We start from the raw sequence: 21698 nt of genomic DNA, 5'->3' as shown, positions 1-21698 counted from the left end.
GTGCTAGCACTACTCTCATAATGCGTTATATTAAAGTAAGTGTAAGTTAATAGGTAATAACGTCCTTATAAGTCCTTTATCATATGCTTATTAACATTAATAGTAGTATTAGTAAGACTATATCAATGTATTAATAACAGCATCATAAAGACATTTATTTTAGTTTATAAGATATTTGTCAGCTCTATGCTTTTTGCAGCTGCCACACCTGGAATGAGCGCTATGTGGTCAAGGTCAAGCACAGTTAACTGTTAATAGGTGCATAATAAAAGATGTATTAATTTTGTTTGCACGTAGGGGATCTAAAGCACCAAGTACAGGACTACTTGCAGTGGTTCGACCTGCAATGTATCTAGTGATTCTGACTAATGCAGACTGCCTAAGAATATCATAATAACAAAGGTAAACAGTTATAAATGTGTGCAGTGTGTGTGTAGGCCTACACCTGTATTTGATATTTATGCTCAGTGCCAATGTAATCAGCCATTTGCCTGCCCCCATATTTCTGTGGGGGGCTGGTGCAAGAACATCATGTAAAAAAATGGAGGCGTAATGAGAGCAAAGTTTTTCCAATATTTATGACGATGTAGCTAAAACAAGGTCAAAGTGTTGTGGGGAAGATATGCGTTGAATGTGAATGGTAGAGCAGTTGTGGTTGGGTGACTGGCAGCGGGCTGACTTTTTGAAGCTGTCAAACTGTCCAGCCAGTGTCCACTTTGATCCAAGTGTGCTCAAGCAAGACAAGACAAAGAGGTTTTTTTCTTTCACAGATGGCTGGCTTTAAGTAAAAATGACGTCTTAAAAAAATTTGATCATGAAGCATGAGAGCTGATCCTACAGTTTCGACAAAACACTTTTACCAAAATACTAATTTATCCAGGTGTTCTCTTTCAATCATTGGGTAAAGTGCAGACTACCAAACTACATTTTTAAAGAGAATAATAATAAAAGCATGCATGAGTGTAATATGGAAACAATTCTGTACAGCTCATTTAATTAAAAAAAAAAAAAAGAGGACATGCGGCCAAAGAATAAAACACAGCCTTCACTGGATGCTTTGCAGATAAATTTATTCAAGTAAACAGAATTGTACTCTCATAAAGTACACAACAAAACATGGCAAAACTCAATAAAAATATACGGCCACAGGTAAAACCATTATTTTCTATATAGTTCCATAACTACAATGCTAAAACACTTCTACACAGCAGTGTTTTTTCTTTATTTCTTTTTTTTTCTTACACTTAAGGCAAATTGACTATCATAAAAGCACACACAGACAAACACGCTCTTTCGCGCACGCACGCACACACCCACACACACCCACCCACGCAAAACACACCACAAGGACATTAAAATGGAGATGCATGTGTTCCAAAGCCTACAGTGCATTAACCTCGTACCCAGTTCGATGAACAGTTAAGTTTCTGTACGTTGCAGCTTTCTCTCATACCACCGCTTCACTGCACCAAATAATGCTGCTTGCCCGTCCATTTGATTGAATCTAATTTTTAAAAGCAACCTCAACCCCACCCCATTTCATTTATGATGTTTTGCTTTTGAGCTGATACAATTTAAAATTTTATGACTGCTACACCTGACACAGAATCTACTCGTCTTCTTTTATCAAGTTAAGAAAATACTTCTTTGCGAATACACCAGTTTACATATCAACAATACAAGTGAGGTTATGAATAATTCAGATGGCTGATCTGTCGTTGTTGTTGTTCTTGTTTTTTTTTTCATATTTTTGCAAGTGAAAACAGCGAATGACAGGCTTCGAGCAAACCTAGAAGCAGCAGCAAACTTCGAGTGAGATGCAAATAAAAGCAAACTAAATGCATACTTGAATACATAATGAACAATGATCAGCCATCTGAATAAATCAATCTGTGTGGCAACTGTATTCCTTGTTGGATGTTTTTTTTGTTTGTTTGTTTGTTTTTTTCCAGCATTTGACGAAACTCCTTGGAGATTTGGAGTCATGCAGAGGACAGCACACACTGACTTTGTGAATGTAACAAATAACTTTACTCAACACCAGCATGTCGCGCCTTTATGCACCAGTCATTAAAAAATATCTTGGAGTCGTATGGCACTTATATTGAGAGGCACCAGCAGGTAAACATGACACTGTACAGACACGGAAAGCACTCCATACACTCTGACTCATCACTTTTGTCTTTTTTTCTCCTGTAGGATAATCTAGAATTTGATTTGATGCATTAAACTGTGGATTCTACTTTTTTTTTTTTTTTTGTTACGTCTACATAATCATGCTCCATGTGATTTTGACTTGGAGGTGGAAATGGAGCTTTTCAGAACTTTCTTCACCTATTATAATTCAAAATACAGTCATTTTGCCCTTGTGTCAGCAGACATTACAAATGTTGCTGCCTGAAGGCAAATATAAAAATGCAAGCTGTCACATACAATAATGCCAGCTGAAATATCAAAATTTCTTGAATTAAATCTTACTGGAAAAATATGTCTACTTTCCCATAATGAAGACATATCTTTACTTTGTCTAAACATGTTGGAGTTTTTCGATGATTTGAAGGAAGCGCATCAGTTTTTCATCTTCCCCTGGCAGCTAAAAATACATGTTTTTGTTTTCTTTTTTCGTCTGAACCTCAGATGAGGAATGCCTGCGGAGTGGATATATTTCAAATATCAAAAAGCTGCGTGTGGTGTGGACTTTGTAGCTCAAAGGCACTGGTGATCCCATAATAATAAAATGTTGAGACCCAGGAATAGAGTACATATGCAGATATCTACACAGATTTATAGCCTGACTCCCCTGGCTCATACTATGCAAAGGCAGCATGAGGAAGCGAGAGAAAGCAGTGTTTTATTTTTCCAGTTTTGATTCACTCTCATGGCCAAATGTAGGGAAACCTTGAACTGATTTCCTCAAACTTTAAAATTGCTGCTAAATACTATACTGGCAAAACAGGACAGCACAAGGGAGAGCAGCATACTCTTTTTCATTTCCAGTGAACCATTAAGTCAGCATAAGCTTATTCTAAAACACATATACTTTCTCTTTAAGGGTCACTCTTCTAAAAGGAATTCTCCAACATTTTGGGCAAAATAAAAGGGTGTTTCGCCCAAAACGCTGGAATATTTCTCCAAAGCAACCCCATGGAACTTTTATTTATTTTTTTGTTGAATTTTAAATTAGTAACTGCAATTCAACTCTTTTGCATGCTTGTTTAGTCCACGGCTAATTAAATAAATTGTCGCAAATTCAAAGTGATAAACAAAACGAGCAATTTGCAGACACCTTAAACAAGCTGTAAAATGGACACATGCTTATTTCCACTGTTAGTTAGCGTCACATCACTTACTTGATAATACTATGTTGAGAATGGCACTTATGTCGACTGGCTATTTTGACGAATATAAAGTTGGGTGTTCTATCAGTCTTCACAAACTCACACATTTTACCTGACCGATAAACTGAGAAAACAACAGACAACAGACAACAGACACATGCACGTCTATGCATACATACTGCACAATACTCGTGTGTACTCGTGATCCTCTGTGGTGAATCTGTGTAGAAGTTCAGTCTCCAGTCTCTAGACAGGCATGCTGCAGCTCGGGGGCCGGGTCTAGTGGATGAAAGGCATACGCTCCTTGTTGTCGTTGTCTCCCTCAGGCTCCTCCTCTTCCTCACCTGCTTCGCTCGTCTCTGTGCTGTCACTAGCCATCTGGACACACAATTAGCCGAATTATCATTTACATACATACTAAGGTGCCCATGCACACAGCAGGAGGGGAATGGAACTGATATCCCTCTATTAATGGGCACATATATATGGAATAGGCATGTCCATATAATAGTATTCTAGGTTTGATGTGGAGAACACCATGCAAACTTCTACTTATGGCTTAAGAAGTGGTACTTATAAAGATATAAAGGCTTTCCTGATTTTGGTTTTCCATTTATGTGTTTTTTGTGATGTTGGTGTTGTGGAGGATGACTCCCGTTTAGTATTTCCTTGTTCTTTGTACACTGATTTGAGGAGGTATTTGTTTGAAAAATCCTGATTTGTTCGGGATGTCTGAAGCTGATATGCTGAGTTGGCTTTTAAATATGGAGATTTTTGTTTTGGTGAGGTTTGTGGGACATGCTTGGCAGCCAAGACAGAGAACTACATGTGTCCATCATAAGAGGTAATTTCATTTCTGCCCTGTAAATCGAATGCTCTGAATTGTTCTGTCTTTGAATCTGTGGAACTGTACATTTTGATATGGCATGTGGTGCATCCATATTGGCTGGACACCAAACTAGGTGCAGGACACTTAAATAAAAAAAATCACTTACTGACTTACTATGGCTATTGTATTTGAAAATGTAAGCACCAGGTATTTCACTTCTTCAAGGAAATCTTTATTATAGGGCACTACAGGGGCTTTGCAAGAGCAGCAAAAATAACACTGACATAATGCCCAAATACTCGCTAAATATGTAACAACCAGGTTAGACAAAGAGAAGACAAGACAGAGGACATGAAAATAACCATGTAACATGAGCAGGTATGTAAATCAAATGCGTTAACAAGACAGAGATTCTTGGCTGACCAGATACTAAGGCTAGCAGGCACACTAACAAGCTGATACCCAAACAAAAAAATCAGTCAAATGTGGGCAATCGCTAGTGAAATGATCAGTTAAGAGTCATACTGTAGAAAATTAAATGAAATTACTTCAAGTTACATTAAATGAATCACATCTCTACTGTTCAGAATAGCCAGGTTACAAGTTGAGAAGACAGTGTAATCAGCCATCCTCAGCATAAACAAGCCTCTAATGTGGCCACCAGAGGGCGCAAATGTAACCTGAAAACTTCCTAATGTGTCTCAGCCATTATCAAGTCTATGGTGCATTATAACTGGGCAAAATGGCTTTGGACAAAAAGCCAATTAGACAAGAGCCCCTCTGACAGTTCAACCAGCTGATTAATTTAGTGCCATATTTTCTGTGACAACACCATAGTAAGTGTTAAGGTTCATAGTGGGTAGCCTGATAAAGCTGTAATTGAAATGACTTGCATTGGCAAAGTGTGTTAAGTGCATTATGTAAAAGAGGAACAAATATTTAATGAGGAATTGATAGCAATGACGTTCCAACTGTATTAATAATTATAATTTAGGCCAAGAGTTTCCAAAATAATAACTGTGATAATATATATTACATACAATAATACATTTCCACCCAAATCAGAGCAACCTAGCCACCTACTCCAGGCAAACCCAGTCCTGTTTGCATTATTCTCACTTGAGTCAATAAGATGGTGATGTTGCTATGCTACTTATAGCCCTATCTACTGCTGTGTGCTTTCTGAAAGCTTCATTCTTATCATGAGCTGAAGTAAAACATATCAACAAATGTCTTGTTACCAGTGGCGTAGGAGACTTCTCAACATCCAGAATGAGTTTTCCTATATTGCCTCGGTCATGAATCCTCTGCATGGCCTCTTTTACCTGTGGGCAAAACATGACAAACTGAGTAATTTAAGGAAAAAGGTTAAACTGGGGTGCGTATTATTAGTATGGTGCTATGATCCTATCCGTACAAAGTGTGAAAAAAATCAACCTTGTTCATTTAGACTGATATAACATGAAGTGAAATATGACTTTTTAACACAGGGCAAAAAAAGAAAAAAAAAAAAAAAAAAAAAAAAAAACGTCTCTGATGCTTCCTTAGACGGTTATGCACCCTCCTGATGGCTAATGTGCATACTTTTAGTGTTAGGTTTTTCAGCTTGGCCACATCAGCTGATCAGAGGGGCAAGGGAAGGCAAAGGGGAACTGGCTTGCAAAATGTGTTAAAGAGTGTTAAACGTGCACTACAGCTCTGATTTATCTATATTCTGTAGAAAGGGCCAAAATGCACAGTGAGCCCAGGTTATATTTCCGACTTTGATTGAAAACACACTCCAAGCTGATTTGTGAACAAAAGAGGACATTTTACACTTCACATTTTCACTCATAAAATTCATGAATGCTACTGCGATACTAAGCGCTCTCTGACAAGGGCGCCTCCTGGTAACATTAAAGACATTTCAATTGAAATTCAATGAAATCCACACAAAGAAAATTTTGCAAAAAAATTTAGGTTAAATAAGGTAAGATTATCATCAGTCTGAACTAGTCTTATTTATTTTCATCATCAGTACAAGAAGTTCCCCCAGTCTGAATTGCTCCAATTTATATATACTATGTGAAAAAAGCTGAAAGCTATAATTTAGTCTAAATGATGCTGACTCACCCTACTGGGTAAAATAAAAGTCAACTTGAACAGCTCACCTCCTGTAGATATGATTCAGAGAGGTCTATATTAAGTTAAAAGATATATAGCTATGGCTTCAAACACCTTAAGATGATTTGAGGAGCAGCACAGACTGTATCCTCCATGGGAAATTAGATTAACTGGCTTTTGGCTGACAGGGAGAAACAAGCTCTAACAACTTCACACAAACATTGTATTCTTTTGATTCCCTTGTAACATTTAGTCTGTGGTTCCCAAAAGAATGACAAAAATCTATGCAGTTCTACCTCTTTGCATAACAAAGTTTCTCAAGGAGTCGCATTCGGCCAAAATGAAAAACACCTCTATAAGCCACTTATTTCATGACACTTTATAAGGTTCTTGTATGTTCTTCAGTGCCATGGGAATGGATCAGAATCCTGCTGTGGATATGTAATGCTGATCATCAGGGAATCACACGTATGCCGTCCGCACAGGAACTGAAAATTTCCCTTTTGTGAAACATTATAAACAACCCCATTAATGTAATCCAGGCTGACTCAGCACCGAAGGAATAGAGACTAGTGAACCGTCAAAGAGAGGAGGCGACAAACTAAAGATGACGCTGCAGAGAGGAATCTTTAAGTTGGGGACTATTTAGACTCCTCGTCTTAAGGAGGAATTAGATTTTGTGCCATATCTATAAATGCATTAAAATGTGCAACCCCTTGCCTCTTTCATTTGTGTCATTTGTTTTCTCTTTATGTCTCTTATCATCAGAAATATCTTGATGAAATTCTGGATCAGCATAATTAAATTACAATGTGTTTGTGATTTACTGTATGTATCTAGGATTTCCATAATGTTGACATTTATAAGAACCATCTGATCCTGCCAATGGCAAAAATAAGTGGAGTGGACATAATTTGACGGGTGCACATGCTTTGTACATTGCCGTCCATTTTGCGGTTGCCGGCGTAAGTGTTCTCGACCAGTTCCAAAAGTTTGTCCCTATCAGTCATTTGGATCCCAAAAAGAGGAAAAATAGGGCCCAGGTTGAAAAACACCAGAATGATCCTTTAAAGACTGTTTAACTTTCCACAAAAAAGTGTGCTTTGAAATCTTTTGGTTTTGGCTTGGTGACTCCACACAAAAGCCTTATCTCTCTGGCTGGGTGACCTTTGCCAGAGGAGTTGAACAGGAGTTATGTTTTCACACCATTCAATTTATTACGCCGATTGGCCAGGCAGGCAGATTGGGGCAGGGCAGCCATCAAAACAAGGTGGATATCTTCTGAATGGACTGACATAAAATCACAAGATTTTGTGGAAAGGTTGGCCACAAGCCATGCAGGAGCAGATCAACTTCTCATGACCATTGACTAAAATAGGGTGTGACAGTGGGCATGGCCTATCATGAAAATGGGCAAAATTTACAAATAGGTTCACATAATATTTAATGTTATGCCCTCTTGGATCCAAAGAGCACCTTTTTTTGGTACTGATCTTAGTGAAGTAACGCTCCTTGCCCACTATTGGCGTTGTTTTGTTTCTGAGTTTACATTATGCAGTTATAATTTCTAAGCAGAACAACAGAACACCGACCACCAAACATAATCTGTCTGAACGATGGATAGTGACTTGTGCAGCTCATAACATTTATAACATGTTTTTTAACATCTTGTTGGATCTTTGACATCGACTGTCCATTCTTGTCAATGCCCTACAGCAATTTGACTATGTGAGTGACTGATAAGTCAATTAACAGCAATGTGGACTCTACTCATTACAGCTTGAGCAAATATAATTAATCTTTCATTGGGGAAGTTCACCCATCACAAAAGATTGCTGGAGATGCTGTATTTCCCTTTCTCATTACAGTCCACACAGACAAACAACTGAATGTCCCTCTTTGTCTGGAGGCCATTGTTTCATAAGCATTCACTTGTTTAAAGAAATGGCACAAACCAAGTTGAAAGCAAAAATATGTCAGAAACTATTGCAATACTTTACTACAATCTAAAAATGATGGAGAGGAAAGAGAATATGATCCTCTTCCACAGTGGATGTTACGGGACCTTGCAATTAATTTGTAGGAGTGGTGCAGCTTTATTTCCTATATCTTAAATAGCCTTTACCTTGGCACTTCCAAGCTAAAGTGCATCTCGAGGTGAATCGTCTCCTAACCTAACGCAGCTGGTATCCAGGCAACCTTCCCTTGTTCACCTCCAGTCACATACACTCTCATTCCTGCAGATAAGCAAAGGCAGGCCGGCTGTGCCCCCGACACGCCATCCCAATACTCTTTAATGAGATTCTTCATGGGCAATGGTTCCACTGAATGCTTCGAGCATTCTGCCAAAGTTAGAGCTTGGGGGAAGTTTCCCATGAAAAATGAAATGAAAATCTGAAGAGAACACACATTCATCAACATTCACATCTCAAAAAAAAAAAAAAAAAAAAAAAAAAAAAAATCCCATGAGGTTGATTTCAATAAGAAGTTTTGGGTCTTCTTAAACTTTGCTTGATGTTCATTTCAAAAACTATGCTTCCATTTAGCCAAAGCCATGTGTAGCTGTGGCAATGTGTGCATTTAACTGACAATAAACTTATTTGTAGTATTCTTTTGAGTGACTGTGGCCTCTCTCAGGAGCTGGTGTTTTTGGTTGAGAGACTTTAAAGGTCACTTTTTCTTAATGTAGTTCACCACTAAAAGTGTCTTGTTCCGCATTCAACTGTACAGGCAGACTCCTGAAGGACTCAGATCCCCATTTTTTTTCAGGAAGTTTACTTTTGATTTGGCCTGTTAGCTAGCCCAGATTAACATGATATATTGCAATACTGCAGCAAGAATTCACCTAGCTTATTTGCCAACCTTGGTGTTTGCTACCTGATGATAGCTCCCTGCATTAACACATTTGATCCTTCTCAGCTCCATCCATCCAATTCTGGATATTCTACATTTTCTGGTTCCAAATGACAATATAGCAATATGACAACAAACATAACTAAACACTAAAAAGGGATTTCATAATCCAATGGGTAATGCCAATGGTTTCTTCTCAGTCAGGTTTAGATAGCAGGGATTAGCTTGTAAGCTTGCGTTAACCTTTTCCACAGTGGGGGCACTGGCACGTGGGTTTCGAACATGTAATCCAAGTGGCAGCTTGGGGGATCGAATGTAGAATTCTGTATGTCCATTCAGCATTTTATTCTAAAGCAATATATTTCAAAAGCTACTGATACCCATTTTCCACCAAAGAGGTTCCAGGGCTGGTTCGGAGCCAGTGCCTGACTTAGCACCGGTTCTTTGTTTTTCCACCGCCCAAGCACTGGCCAAACTGGTTCCAAATCGGTTTCAAGCAAGCACCAACTTCGAGCAGGGGCTAAACAGGGGCCAGAGAAAGAACCGATGACGCGACCCACCACATCATTGGTGGGCGGGCTTACAGACCCAAACGGGAACAGGGAACGCTATAAACGTATAGCTAAACATAGTCGCCGTTAGTTCCGACCACAAATACGATGGGTAGCCAGGAATAATTGCGATTTTCGCCTCTGGATCGCAGTGTAGGCCTGTAAAGACACGAGCAGTATTTGCATCGCTACGATGGGTCGTCCATTTGTCATCCATGTTGGTTATTGTGATTCCGAGCAAGTGTCTCGCACACCCACATGATCACGTTTCACGCTGACATCATGACGTGGCTCTGACTTGGCTCTGCTTGGCTCTTGGCTGATGGAAAAGCAAACCGGTTCTTTGTTGGAACCATTTAAGCACCGGCTCTAGCACCAGCACCGAACTAGCACCAGGCTCTTTTTGGTGGAAAAGGGGCATGAGTGACTTACCATGAAATTTGGTAAGTATGTTCATGCTCCTCAGAGGATGAACCCTGTCAGTGTCAGTAACCCCATGACTTTTCCTCTGGTGTCAACATCAGACCAAAATTTAAACTTTCTACTATCTTGAAATGTAATATGTGGATTGACATGATATTTGGTGAGTGCATTCATACTCCCCAAAGGAAGAGTCCTCTTCATTGTGGTGACCCTATAAGCTTTCATCTTACACCATCCATAGTTCAAATAATCGACTTGTACACAACATACCTCTTAAGTGCAATGGAGGGACTGCCAAATAATTTGCCAGTGTACTCATGCTTCCCAAAGAATGAACCTTGTTCCTATTCATTTTGCTGTCAGTATCACCTTTCCTCTTGTGTCAACCTTAGGCCAGAATGTCAAATGTGACATCTTACAATCAACTAGGCAATATGCCATGTCATTTGCTGAGCATGTTCATGCTCCCCTAAGAATGACCCCTGTCAACTTTGGTGATCTCATTACCTTTTCTCTAGTGCCACCCTCAGGCCAAAATGTCAAATTTACTCTCTCAGAATCTATTCAGTGGATTGCCATGACATTTAATGAGCACATGCACACTCACCAGAGGATAACACCCACAATTAAATCTAATTATTGGCTTGCTTGCATGATATTTGGGGAGCACATTCATAAGTCTCAGGTACAGTCACAAATTTCCCCAAATGAAGGTTCCTTTTGTTTTTGAAGACTTCTCAAAATCTTTAGGGCAGATTGCCATTACATTTAGAAAGCAAGAGGTTGCAGTGCAGTTCATCACAACCTCCAGTTTGCCTATGTTACAACCATGTACCATTATCACTTAATAACATTTCTTTGTCACACATAGACTCCTAGAAGTTGGCAGAAGAAGGTAAAATGGTGACCAGGAACCATGAAAATCAATGCTATGCCAAAGATATTCTGTACAGGAAGACCATAGAAAGCCATTCAAAGAAAAGGGCCTGTGGGTATCCCTGCTCACACCCCATGGCTCTGCTGCCCCACTGGGCACAGACCATTGGAAATAAATGAAATGATGTCACTTGCGCATCTGTTGTGGTTTTCCAGCAGTAGCAGCAATTAGTTTATGAACAAGAAAGTTTTAGTTATGTCCCCAACGAATACAAGCCCAAAAAATGGAACTTAAAGTTAAAGCTACCCTTCAGTTGCACAACTTTTTCACCAGACAGGGAGATAAGAATTGATCACTGGCTGAGAAGATGAGACTGTAAAAAATACAGGACATACAGAATGGAAACATAAGTAATGCTACCTTGTTTATTCCTAAAGGGATGTGCCAAATGACAGAACCCCAAGGACTGACTTTCTTATCGAAATTTTGCTTTCCTCCACCCATAGAGTCTGTGCACTTAGCCCTTTTGCCCTCTTCAGATCATGGGCCTTCGCCTCACAAGGACAAGCACCACCAGCTACATGGCAGTGAATGATTTTTGTCAGTGTCTGGGCTGGTGATTGTTTGGGAATCGATAAGACAATAACGTTTTTGCTGGCCATTTTGACTGTACAATGTTTGAAAATATCACATCATAGAAAGCAAAACGATTTCATCTGTCAAGCATGTATTCCCACAGACAAATTTCTGCAAAAGGCAAAGCAGATCTTAACTGCACAAAGCTTTCCAATGCATGTGCAAACTTCCATTACAACCTTTGTAATTTATGTGTGAATTACCTGCGTGAAATTCATGTGAAACAGATGTCAAGGATATTTTATGATGATCCAGGTAGACTACTAAATCTATACAGACAGCACAGAGCACCATTTTAACCAATCATAAAGTTCTGTGATAAATTTTTTTAGAAGGTATTCCTAGTTATTATCATGTGGGATCTCTTGGGGGTGTGAATAGGGACCTTTACCTTCAGAGCGAAGGTATAGCCAAGCCCAGGATGCGGACTAAAAGAGACATGACATCCTGTGTCCCACACAGCATTCAGCTGCTTGACCACTAATCACATGGTCTGAATTTGACACTTTCTATCATCTTCTTGTGCTCACACTTGATGCCTTTTATCAATTTCCCAAAATGATGCTTTTTATGATGTTTGTTGATGTTTTTCACAGTCTTTCATGCTCTTTGCACAAAGAAAATTCCCCAATCCAGGAAATTCACCCTCCAGAGCTCCCAACATGAACCAGTGTTTGATGCATGTGCATTTGCTTTGGCACCATCACGTGGAAGGAATGATCAATAACAACACAAACATGAATCTTTTCCTGTTCACATCAGCTCCACGGAGAAAAGATCACTGGACTGAGAGAGCGTCTGCTGTATGTGTGACAGACAAATTCGGGAAGTTGGCGACTGTGGTACACAACAGTATCTTGTACAGCCACTGAAATATAACCCATTTTTTTCTGCATGACTGCAGTACTGCGACCAGCAGTATTGTTTCCATGTTCAGAGGTGATGTGCCAGTCCCTGCCCCACTGGCAAGGCACAGGGACATATCACTTGGAATAGCTAATAGAAGAGGGGGGCAGGCAGCCACCTTCCACTGGTCACTCTGGAAACAAAAGTCCCTTGTGCCCAAAACAGACCGTCTCTCTTTATGTGGGACAGAGCCACAACAGAATAACTTACTAAACTATTTCTAAAATAAACAAAACTTCAAGTGTTTTTTCAAGACTTTGAAATAGAAAAAGAACACGCAGGCACAGACACAGTGCAGATCTCGGATGATGAAAAACATAATTTGCAATCATTACAGCTGAAAAGCAACTGACTATGACTAGTAGTTTTAGGTGATTGTTCACATAAAAAAGAGTATAAGTAGGCTGCAAATAGAGTAAGTGAAAAAAAAGGCCTCCTCTTCAGTCTGCTTAACAAGACCCTGCACAGAAACAATATTCTGAATACATTTTATATTGTCTAGCTCCTGAAATGGTTACCGACTAGCACCTCATGAAATTCAGATTTTTTTGGCGCTCATCACAAAGCCAATATATGTAAATAGTGTGCTCTGATAGTGGGTGTGATTCTACCAGGATTCTTCAGCAATGGGATCACGACAATATAAGACACTTTAAAAGTTTGCAGAAATCTAAATGAGGTGATTGATGTATGGCCTATTGGGCTTTGATTGAGTGTAAAATAATTACAGAACAGGAAGCTGCAATCTACCCACCATCGGTGGAAGGCTGTCCAACAACAGCTGACAATGCCTCATACAACGAATCGCTGACAAACAGCAGATTACTGCCTGTCCAGGATGTTACGTAACACCTGCTCAAATCAAGCCACTCAAGCCTGCTGGTCTCTTCCCTTTCATAATAATTAATGTTACCATTGAGACCACATCAGTTTTGGGCTTCATGATCATCATTTACCTCCACTGCCAGTCTTAGCACCCTTCAACCCACAGCTCCAGTCCCTTACCTCCTCCAGCGCCCAGAGGGAGTCCACCACTGGTTTGATCTTCTTTTGGTTGTAAAGAGTCAAGAGTTTTTCCATCACTGTCTTCACAAGATTGCATCTCCCCTGCTTGAAGAGGAGGTTGAGCAGCGAGAAGCCCGCTATGACTTTGTTCTCCTCATAGAGTTTAATAGGGTTGACCTTCTCCACCTGCCACCACTGGGACAAACAAACCAGAGACACACATTTCATCCCCGGTGACTCATTTTTGTTTATGTTTCATTTGCCATGAAATGTTCATTAGGTAGTAAATAGGGTGCTTGATTTCCTTCAAATGCTGATGACAGACTGCATCTCTGACTCACAGATTTTGCAAAGCTGAAGAAACTCTTTGTTTCCCCAGTTACCATGTTTGATGCGCCTGAAAAAACAAAAATAACAGGATTGCTGTATGCAGTGCAAATGGCTGGGCAGAAGTGACTGGTCAATAATAGACTGCCACGCAGGCTGAAGGGGTTGAGGTGGGGGAGGAACAGTTGCTACCTTTAGAGCTTTAGATATGTGCAAGCATGGCCTGGCACATCCTGAGCATAACTACAGCTAATGAATTCTTCTCCTCTTAATGCTCTTAATCAGTTCATAATGTGCATGTACCAGGACACAAAGGCTATCAGATGAACTGAGGCCTGACAGAAACTTCAAGGGCCATACCAGTGATTTTAGATGTTTAGCCTAATATCTACAATATACTTAATATTTCTGCTTAACGTTTCCCAAAGCAAATCACATTTCAGAACTTGGATAACATGTTTCCTACCTTTTATAAAGCCACTGGTTTCCATTTATTCTACTATGAAATGAAAATGAACTTTCAGAGACTCGAAACTTTCTTCACACCAGTATTTCATCACTGTAATAAAATCATCCACATTAGTTTTCCTAAAATTGAGTGGAGTAAAACGGTCCCTCAGCCAGAAAATAGTCCCCAGGGAAATGTTTGATTTACACAGAGATTTATCAGTTCTGTGGTTTATGAATGGCGACAACTTCATTAGCCACAGAAGCAGAGCATTATAAGGTGGGTGTTTCAACCAAACAATCATATTTGAAAATGGAGGGATTTTGATTAGATTGTGTGAAATCTTTAGTACCCCTACATAATTTGCAAAAGGGCTTGTTGCAGTGAAAAATGTTGGTAAATTAGGGAGCCCTGATGGGTCACCATGTGGAGCACGTACCATGTAACATTAAGGCAAAGCTGCAGCAGCCTGGGCTTGAATCCAGCCCAGACCTTTTGCTGCATGTCATCCCTTGTCTTTCCTGTCTCTCTCTACTGTAACTGTCGAATAAAGCAGAAATACCACAGAAATCTTTTTAAAAATGGGGGTAAATTGTAGTAAATGGGCCAAACATTCAAGACCACTGGTATCGTCCTTTGTGATTAAAACAGATCAGATATGGATGGTGGCTGTGAGCACTAACACCACATTTTCTCTCTAATCTGAACATACTGAATGAAACAGCAAAGGTTCTACCAACTCATATAAGGCAAGGAATATATATGATCATCACCATAGAGGATGTATGTTCCAAGTGGCTTCAGCAAACCCAGGCCTTTCCCTGTGTTCTCTCCACACAGGCAGTCCAACACAATGTCCACTCCCTCTGGAGAGAGCCTAAAATGGAGAGTCAAAAGAAAGTTAAAGTGCACTGTACAAACAGAAGTCACATCAACATGCTAAAGCAGTGGGGGGTTTCTAACTGTTTTGTATTCTGGAGCCCAAGCTGACCTTCATTAAGCCACAGATGTCCATTCGACGTGATTTAGCTCTAGGAACCGTATTACGAAAGCTTGAAAGTGTTAAACCGTTTAGATGCTACACTTGAGCACTGACAAGTAGCCTACTATAGATTCAAAACAGTGAGATTCTAACAGTGTTAAAATAAGCACTCAAACATTTTGTATCATTACAAATCTATTGAATTATAGTGCAATCAAACTAGGACCCCTGGGAGCCCCCCAATGCCTCCTAGACCTCACTGCTATAGGACAGTATCATCTGAACATGTGATGCAGATGAACATGAGGTCATTTACATCATCTTTGTGGATGACAACCCTGCCCTAAGTCATTTACAGAGATACAGGTCTATTTCCTTCTTCATGACTGCAGGCCTAATAATGAAACAAAGTTAATTTGGATGTAAAATTGAATTCAGAAACTCTGACTCATTATCGCTAGCGCAGCTTCAGTTTTTGTCTCATGATGATGTCACAGAGCTGGCTCACTTTAATATAGCTTTAGTAAAAAGCTGTACCTGACTTTTAACGTGAATATTGACTGATTATCTTTTAACTACTTCATGTTTTCCTGATTGCAAGCAATCAAAGGTGAACACTCCATTAGCAGCCCATCAATACATTAGCTTTGCAGTATACACCACACATTCCCCCCATAATTTCTCCTTTGACTCTACTCTCTAGTCTTCTTCACAAGCAAAGTTTAGCAGCGATCACAATGATGTTCTTCAGTGACACCTTTGATATCCTGGCACAAAACACAATCAATCAAACAAGGCTCCCATAATGAGTCTCATTAAAGTTACAAATGTGAAGGAATGAAAGGCATGTAATGATCAAGGGGGCCCTAATTCCCTCCTTTCTGCCTTGTGGCCCTGAACACCTGCTTGGCTAAACTGCTTGGGGGTCTTGTGATGCCCATGGTCTTGCCTTTTCTAAAAAGACTAATTTAATTTTACTTTGCTCATGATCCTGAGAAGAATGTGCAGGCTGGAGAGATGAAAGGGGCATTAATCCACCACCATTGTTAATATGTAGGCAGAAAGCATGACACAATCAGTGTTGAAAGCACTGTGTGAATCTCTATGCATTATGACCTAAAGAACATATCCATTTAACATACTTCATATGGTAAGTATGTATAAGTACCCTGAGTAAATGACTTATTATTTCTTTATGAAAATAGCATAAGGCATAGTTAGAAGTTACTGTGCCACCTGATGATCTACTGCTGAGGAGACAGCATCCAGATGGATCTTACTGACTGACAAAGATTTGAGACTTTCAGAAAAAAAAAAAAAAAACTTTATAACATACTTGCAGCAAACCCATGGCAGCGCTGCAGCAAATATCAAACAATGTTTCTGCCTCTGTAGTGCAAACTGTTTGGACAGCATGCTGTCTGGAATTTGTAACGTATCAGATCTCAGCCCTAATTGGCTCAGTTGTTCTATATTGCCAGTACAGGCCGTCGCCCCACACAATGCTGCTGCTCTCTGAGATGAGCCGAGTGTTGCCATGGGGACCACAGCCACACAAGACCAAGAAAGGCAACAGGTAACATCTGCATCCGTCTATGTGCTCAGTGTGCTACCACATTAGTTCACATTTATTATATGCTACAGTGAGCCGCTGCTTTATGACGGTTTCAAATGAAATCTCATTTTCAAAAATTAAGCAATTAGTCTGTTGCTGTAATAGAACATGTGGAACTGATTTAACAAGCATTAACATAAAAGCCTTTCTGTCTTTTCTTTACAGACAAACTTTTGGTCCTTACTTTTTGACTTCTTGTACATAATCCGTATTTCTGTCAAAGAGGTGGGTCACAGAGTCTCTGATGGCTACATGTTTGAAACATGAGGCAATCCCAAACACAGTGACGCTGGGGACAGTGGAGCAAAGCTGTGCCACAGCTTGACCCTGAAAATAACAAACAGTCACAATTTGGTTATCAAAAACTGAGAGGCAACAGAGGTGTTAACTCTAAATGTACCAGTGTCAAATGAGGGTTGTTCAGATGCCACCATAAAAACATACACACACACTCATTACAAAACAAAACAAAAAAAGATATCCAGTAGTGTAGAACTGAGGCACATATGGCAAGCTGTTTTAACATTTCCAGAATTAACATCACAGATACCAATAATGTGTGTATGAATTTGTGCAACTGTATGTAACTGAATTTTAAATAGTTGTAATTACATGGTTACTAGTCAGAATTTTCATTCAAGATATCTATAACATGATTTTGACTAGTCAAAACAAAATTTAGAGACATTTGTAATTCAGTTTTGGCAAGTCACACAGAATATTTCAGATATCCTACGCACAAATGAAGTCACAACAATTAAATTATGACTAGTAGTAATTCCAGTTTCAGATATCAACAATTAAATTATGACAAGTTGTAACACTAGTTTCAGATATCCACACATAAATTACAACTAGTCATAATTCCAGTTTGAGTTATCTACACCTAAAATATGACCAGTCGTAACTCTAGTTTCAAATATCTACACATTAAAATATGACTAGTTGTAATATGACAGTTTGAGATATCTATGTCATTTTGACTGGTCGTAATTCCTGTTTCAGATATTTACATCATCATTCTGACTAGTTAAAACTTAATTTGAGATGTCTAAAAAGGACAATGTAGATATTTTAAACTGAGGGAATTAAACATATCTTGAACTGGAATTACATCTAGTCATAATTCCATTGTGGATATCTGTAATGAGAAACTCATTACACTTGAGTGACGAAAGTGATGACATTTGTCCTATGAAGAATGTCATAGTGGATATCTAAAATATTCTTTTTGACTAGGAAGCACTGAATTATATCTGCAACACATATCCAGTCTTGCTATTAAATGTTAAAACAGCTTGCCATAGGCACCATCCAATTTTTAGTTGCAGGTTTTGTTAGTCATTTTAACTATTACAACAAAAATGTTACCTGCTTTCTGAGTACAAATTTCTTTCTCTGATTTCAATCAAACTTCAGGTGAAAGTTTAGCCAGTTTCACTAAGCCGCAAAAATAAGAACCAATTTAAATTCTAGCATATATCTTTAGTATGCACTAACAATAATACAACTGTAGCACCAAGAAAGATACAGGCAACATATAGAACAATATCCCCATTGTGGCTATGAAGCACCCCATTATAATTAGATTTGGATGTGGCTATTACATTGGTTTTGTGTGTGCATGCATACACACATTGTGTGGATGTTTTCGTGCATGACCATGTCCTATTCCTCAGCCTGAGTGCTCCTAGCCCTTCAGACACAGCGACATGTCTGATCGCCAAAATAGCAAATCCACAGGGGGTCCTTTCAATCACATCTGAAAGCCTGAGCTTTTTAAGATGGCATCTGATCTCACTGATAATAGTAACAAGCTGTTTTGCTCAAGAGGCTCAAAAGATTCCCTCTGATAACATTTCCATTTCACTCTCTGACCATTCTACCTCAGTCATTTAAGAAATGGACTTACTACACCACCTCCTGCTGAGTGGACCAATACTGACATCCCCTCTCGCAGATTGGCAACCTCAAATAGCATCATGTATGCAGCCACAAAGTTCAGGGAGAAGGCTGCGGCCTCGGGAAAAGTCATTTCATCTGGCATCTTGTAGACAAAATCCACCGGTGTGCACACCACTTCTGCCCAGGCATTGTAATTCACAAAAGCCATGACTCTGTCCCCTATCTGGAAGAAAAATGTAAGTGTTGCTAGATAACAGGCATACCAGGAATGCTGCAACAATTATGTGGCGTTGGGGAGAGAACAGCTTGAGGATTAAGTACATATTGTTTACATCTCTACTTTTGTTGATGCAAAATGAACTGTGTTCATTCACAAATGGATGAATGTAGATACACAGTAATGCATACTGACTCCAACTGATGAAACTGTTCCAACTGTTGTTGCTGTTCAAGTACTGGATCCACTATTTAGACTGCATAGTATCAAAAAATAACGATAAACACACATCAGAGGTGATCAAAGCCCAAGTGATGTCTTCAATTTGCTTCCTTAGTATCACCGGCAACCAAAAAAAAACACTCTAAAGATTAATTTTATAATAACATGAACAGGGAAAAGCAAGTGATCTTAATGAGGTTCAGCAAAAGTTTGGCATTTTGACATGATAAATGACTAAAAGGATTAACAAGTTATCAAAATGATGACCAATTAAATGGCTATTCATTTACTAATCCTTTAACTAATCACTTCAGCACTAATACACACACTGTGTCACTGCAGTCCGGTTTGGCAGCCTGTAAATTCACTGACCTCAAATCCCTTGGTGTTCTCACCCACCGACTCCACTATTCCAGAACATTCAAATCCAGGGACAAGAGGAGGTTTCGGAGGATTGTCGATGGTCCCCTGGCGCACCATCAGGTCCAGGAAGTTCAACCCACTGCAACAGCACAATCTGACTTCACTCTCTTGTTTTATTTTTGTTACTTTGATTCAATATTTTTACATGAATGAACTCATGCAGCAAAGCTTTTTCTCACCATGCCAGCTAAGTAGTCAGCAATATAAATATTTGATATGAGCTGTATGGATTTACAGTTGCCCAGCAGCTACATTTTAATCATCAGCAATCAGTCCTAGGCACTGCATCTGAATCCTTGCTTTGAACTGATGGCTTTAAGAGCAGTAACATTTTTTTTTTTTTCCACAAAATGTCTTGCCTCTTTCTGAAAGTACACTTTAATTGTCTTTAACTCCAAGTTTGCCAATAGATAGCACTAACTAGGTTGTCATCCTCAAGAATAATTTCATAAGTTCATGTTAAATATGCAAATCTAGCAGAGCAAATCATAATGATGACTTGAATGGTGAGAAATCTTAAAATGTAGGTGTTCCTTGACATAATCCAGGCAAGGCAGGGGGTAGTTTGGTCCTGGTTTGGCTGAATTAGCAGCTCCAGTGCATTAGGAAGGACCTGTGGCTTCTCGGCTGCGAAATTTTTCCCAAGAAATGTCTCCTTCTGGGTCCATACTGAGGCAGAAGTCAGCGATTATACAGTAAAGCGTGGGAACCTCGGGGTGCAGCCGGAGTGCACCACAATCTATGCATCGCAAAAGACACGTATGAGCTGTACAATCCTGCCGGCATCACCTGCAGTATTCAGCATATATTTACCATGCTTTGACGCGGATTTTCACTTCACCCTCCTGAGGCTCGGGCATCGTCTTCTTGGTTACCCTGAGTTTGTTGAGACCTCCGAAACCTGCCAGCATCACCGCTCGCATCTCTTTGGCGTGAGCTGAGGACTCCACGTTGTCTCCCTCTTTTCCCAGATTCTTGTCTATCATGTGCTCGGTCTCCTCTGTCATATCTGCTCCTTCTTTAGCCATGTCGGCGACCTGCTCCGCTGCACCTCCTCTCCGCCTCAGCCTCGGAGTGATGTGGTGCGCAGGCTGGAGCACGGAGCACGGAGCCGGAGCCGGGCGGGCGCTGTGGCACGGTGCGCGTTCCCACAGCGGAGCCGGACCAGCCGAGCGCCTCCTTCACACACGCACGCACGCACACACACACAGGGTGGGTTGCGCGTCCCAGTGGATCACCACCCATATTGTGTTTTCTTACTCTAATTCAGGTGGGACTCAAATAAGCTATAAAAGTTTAAACCCCACCTCCCAAACTGTAATTAGAATAATAACAATCACTTTAAAAACACATAAATAAATAAATACAATAAAATAATTCGATTGGTCAGCAAAGCGATAAAACATGCAGTGCGCCATCTGCTGGAGAAGTTCCGTTAAGCCCATAACATGGACCAGCTCAGTGGCTCTCAAACTTTTTTGTCTGTTGAATCCAAGTCCCCCCTTCACCTGTATGCAGCATTTAGGCCAGAAAGCTGCAACAGAAAACCACAGCTATCAGGCAGTGAGTGAACAATAAGAAACGGAGTGGAAAATTTGCAGTTAGTAGCAGATTTATTCTAACGCTATGGCCACATTTCAGTAAGTCATTCAAGTTTGTTTGTTTTTTTTTCTTTTGACCTGATTCTTCAGGTGTGGCTCTATTTCATGTTTTGAATTGTACTATTATTACCTGAAAATACATATTTTCAAAATCCTGTAATATATTCATGATTTATGCTTACATTTTTCTATTTTCAGAAGTGCTCTTTGTAGTACCTCTGCGTGCCACTAGGGGTGCGCGTACGACTATTTGAGAATTGTGGGACTAGATGACACTATAGCTAAGAAAGTATGGTGCCTTTTAAGTGTTCCTGGAAATGCCCGCACCTTACTTAAACTATGATCAGCAAAAGGCAGTTATTCTTTGCTTGAGCCCCCCTTGGTCTCTACTTGTCTTGGCTGAAATCTTTATTTTACAAACGTGCTCATAGGCAAAT

The 21698-nt window shown here is 39.8% G+C and overlaps 1 protein-coding gene across 1 annotated transcript; it reads right to left on the bottom strand.

Annotated features, from left to right (window-relative positions):
- Positions 1-1921: 1921 nt before the first annotated feature.
- vat1l (vesicle amine transport 1-like) lies at positions 1922-20721 on the bottom strand. The gene is made up of 9 exons (XM_030048470.1): positions 20474-20721; positions 19610-19739; positions 18806-19021; positions 17078-17220; positions 15070-15173; positions 13863-13918; positions 13522-13716; positions 5409-5492; positions 1922-3716 (listed from the first exon to the last, which is right to left on the bottom strand). The coding sequence occupies exons 1-9, from the start codon at positions 20686-20688 to the stop codon at positions 3618-3620; spliced, it is 1242 nt and encodes a 413-aa protein (XP_029904330.1). The 5' UTR covers positions 20689-20721; the 3' UTR covers positions 1922-3617.
- Positions 20722-21698: the final 977 nt, after the last annotated feature.

The sequence above is a fragment of the Myripristis murdjan genome, chromosome 3, assembly GCF_902150065.1.
Source record: "Myripristis murdjan chromosome 3, fMyrMur1.1, whole genome shotgun sequence".
NCBI lineage: Eukaryota > Metazoa > Chordata > Actinopteri > Holocentriformes > Holocentridae > Myripristis > Myripristis murdjan.
The sequence above is the reverse complement of the archived record's forward strand: the minus strand, read 5'-3'. Positions and strand labels throughout refer to the sequence as shown.

Bases quoted from the DNA above. Each gene is read 5' to 3' on its own strand.
- vat1l (XM_030048470.1), bottom strand. From the start codon at position 20,688: ATGGCTAAAGAAGGAGCAGATATGACAGAGGAGACCGAGCACATGATA. The intron at 19,740-20,473 runs GTAAATATATGC...GTGCTGTTGCAG, and splicing joins AAAATCCGCGTCAAAGCATG to TGGGTTGAACTTCCTGGACC. The intron at 5,493-13,521 runs GTAAGGGACTGG...TTTTGCCCACAG, and splicing joins CCCTCTGGGCGCTGGAGGAG to GTAAAAGAGGCCATGCAGAG.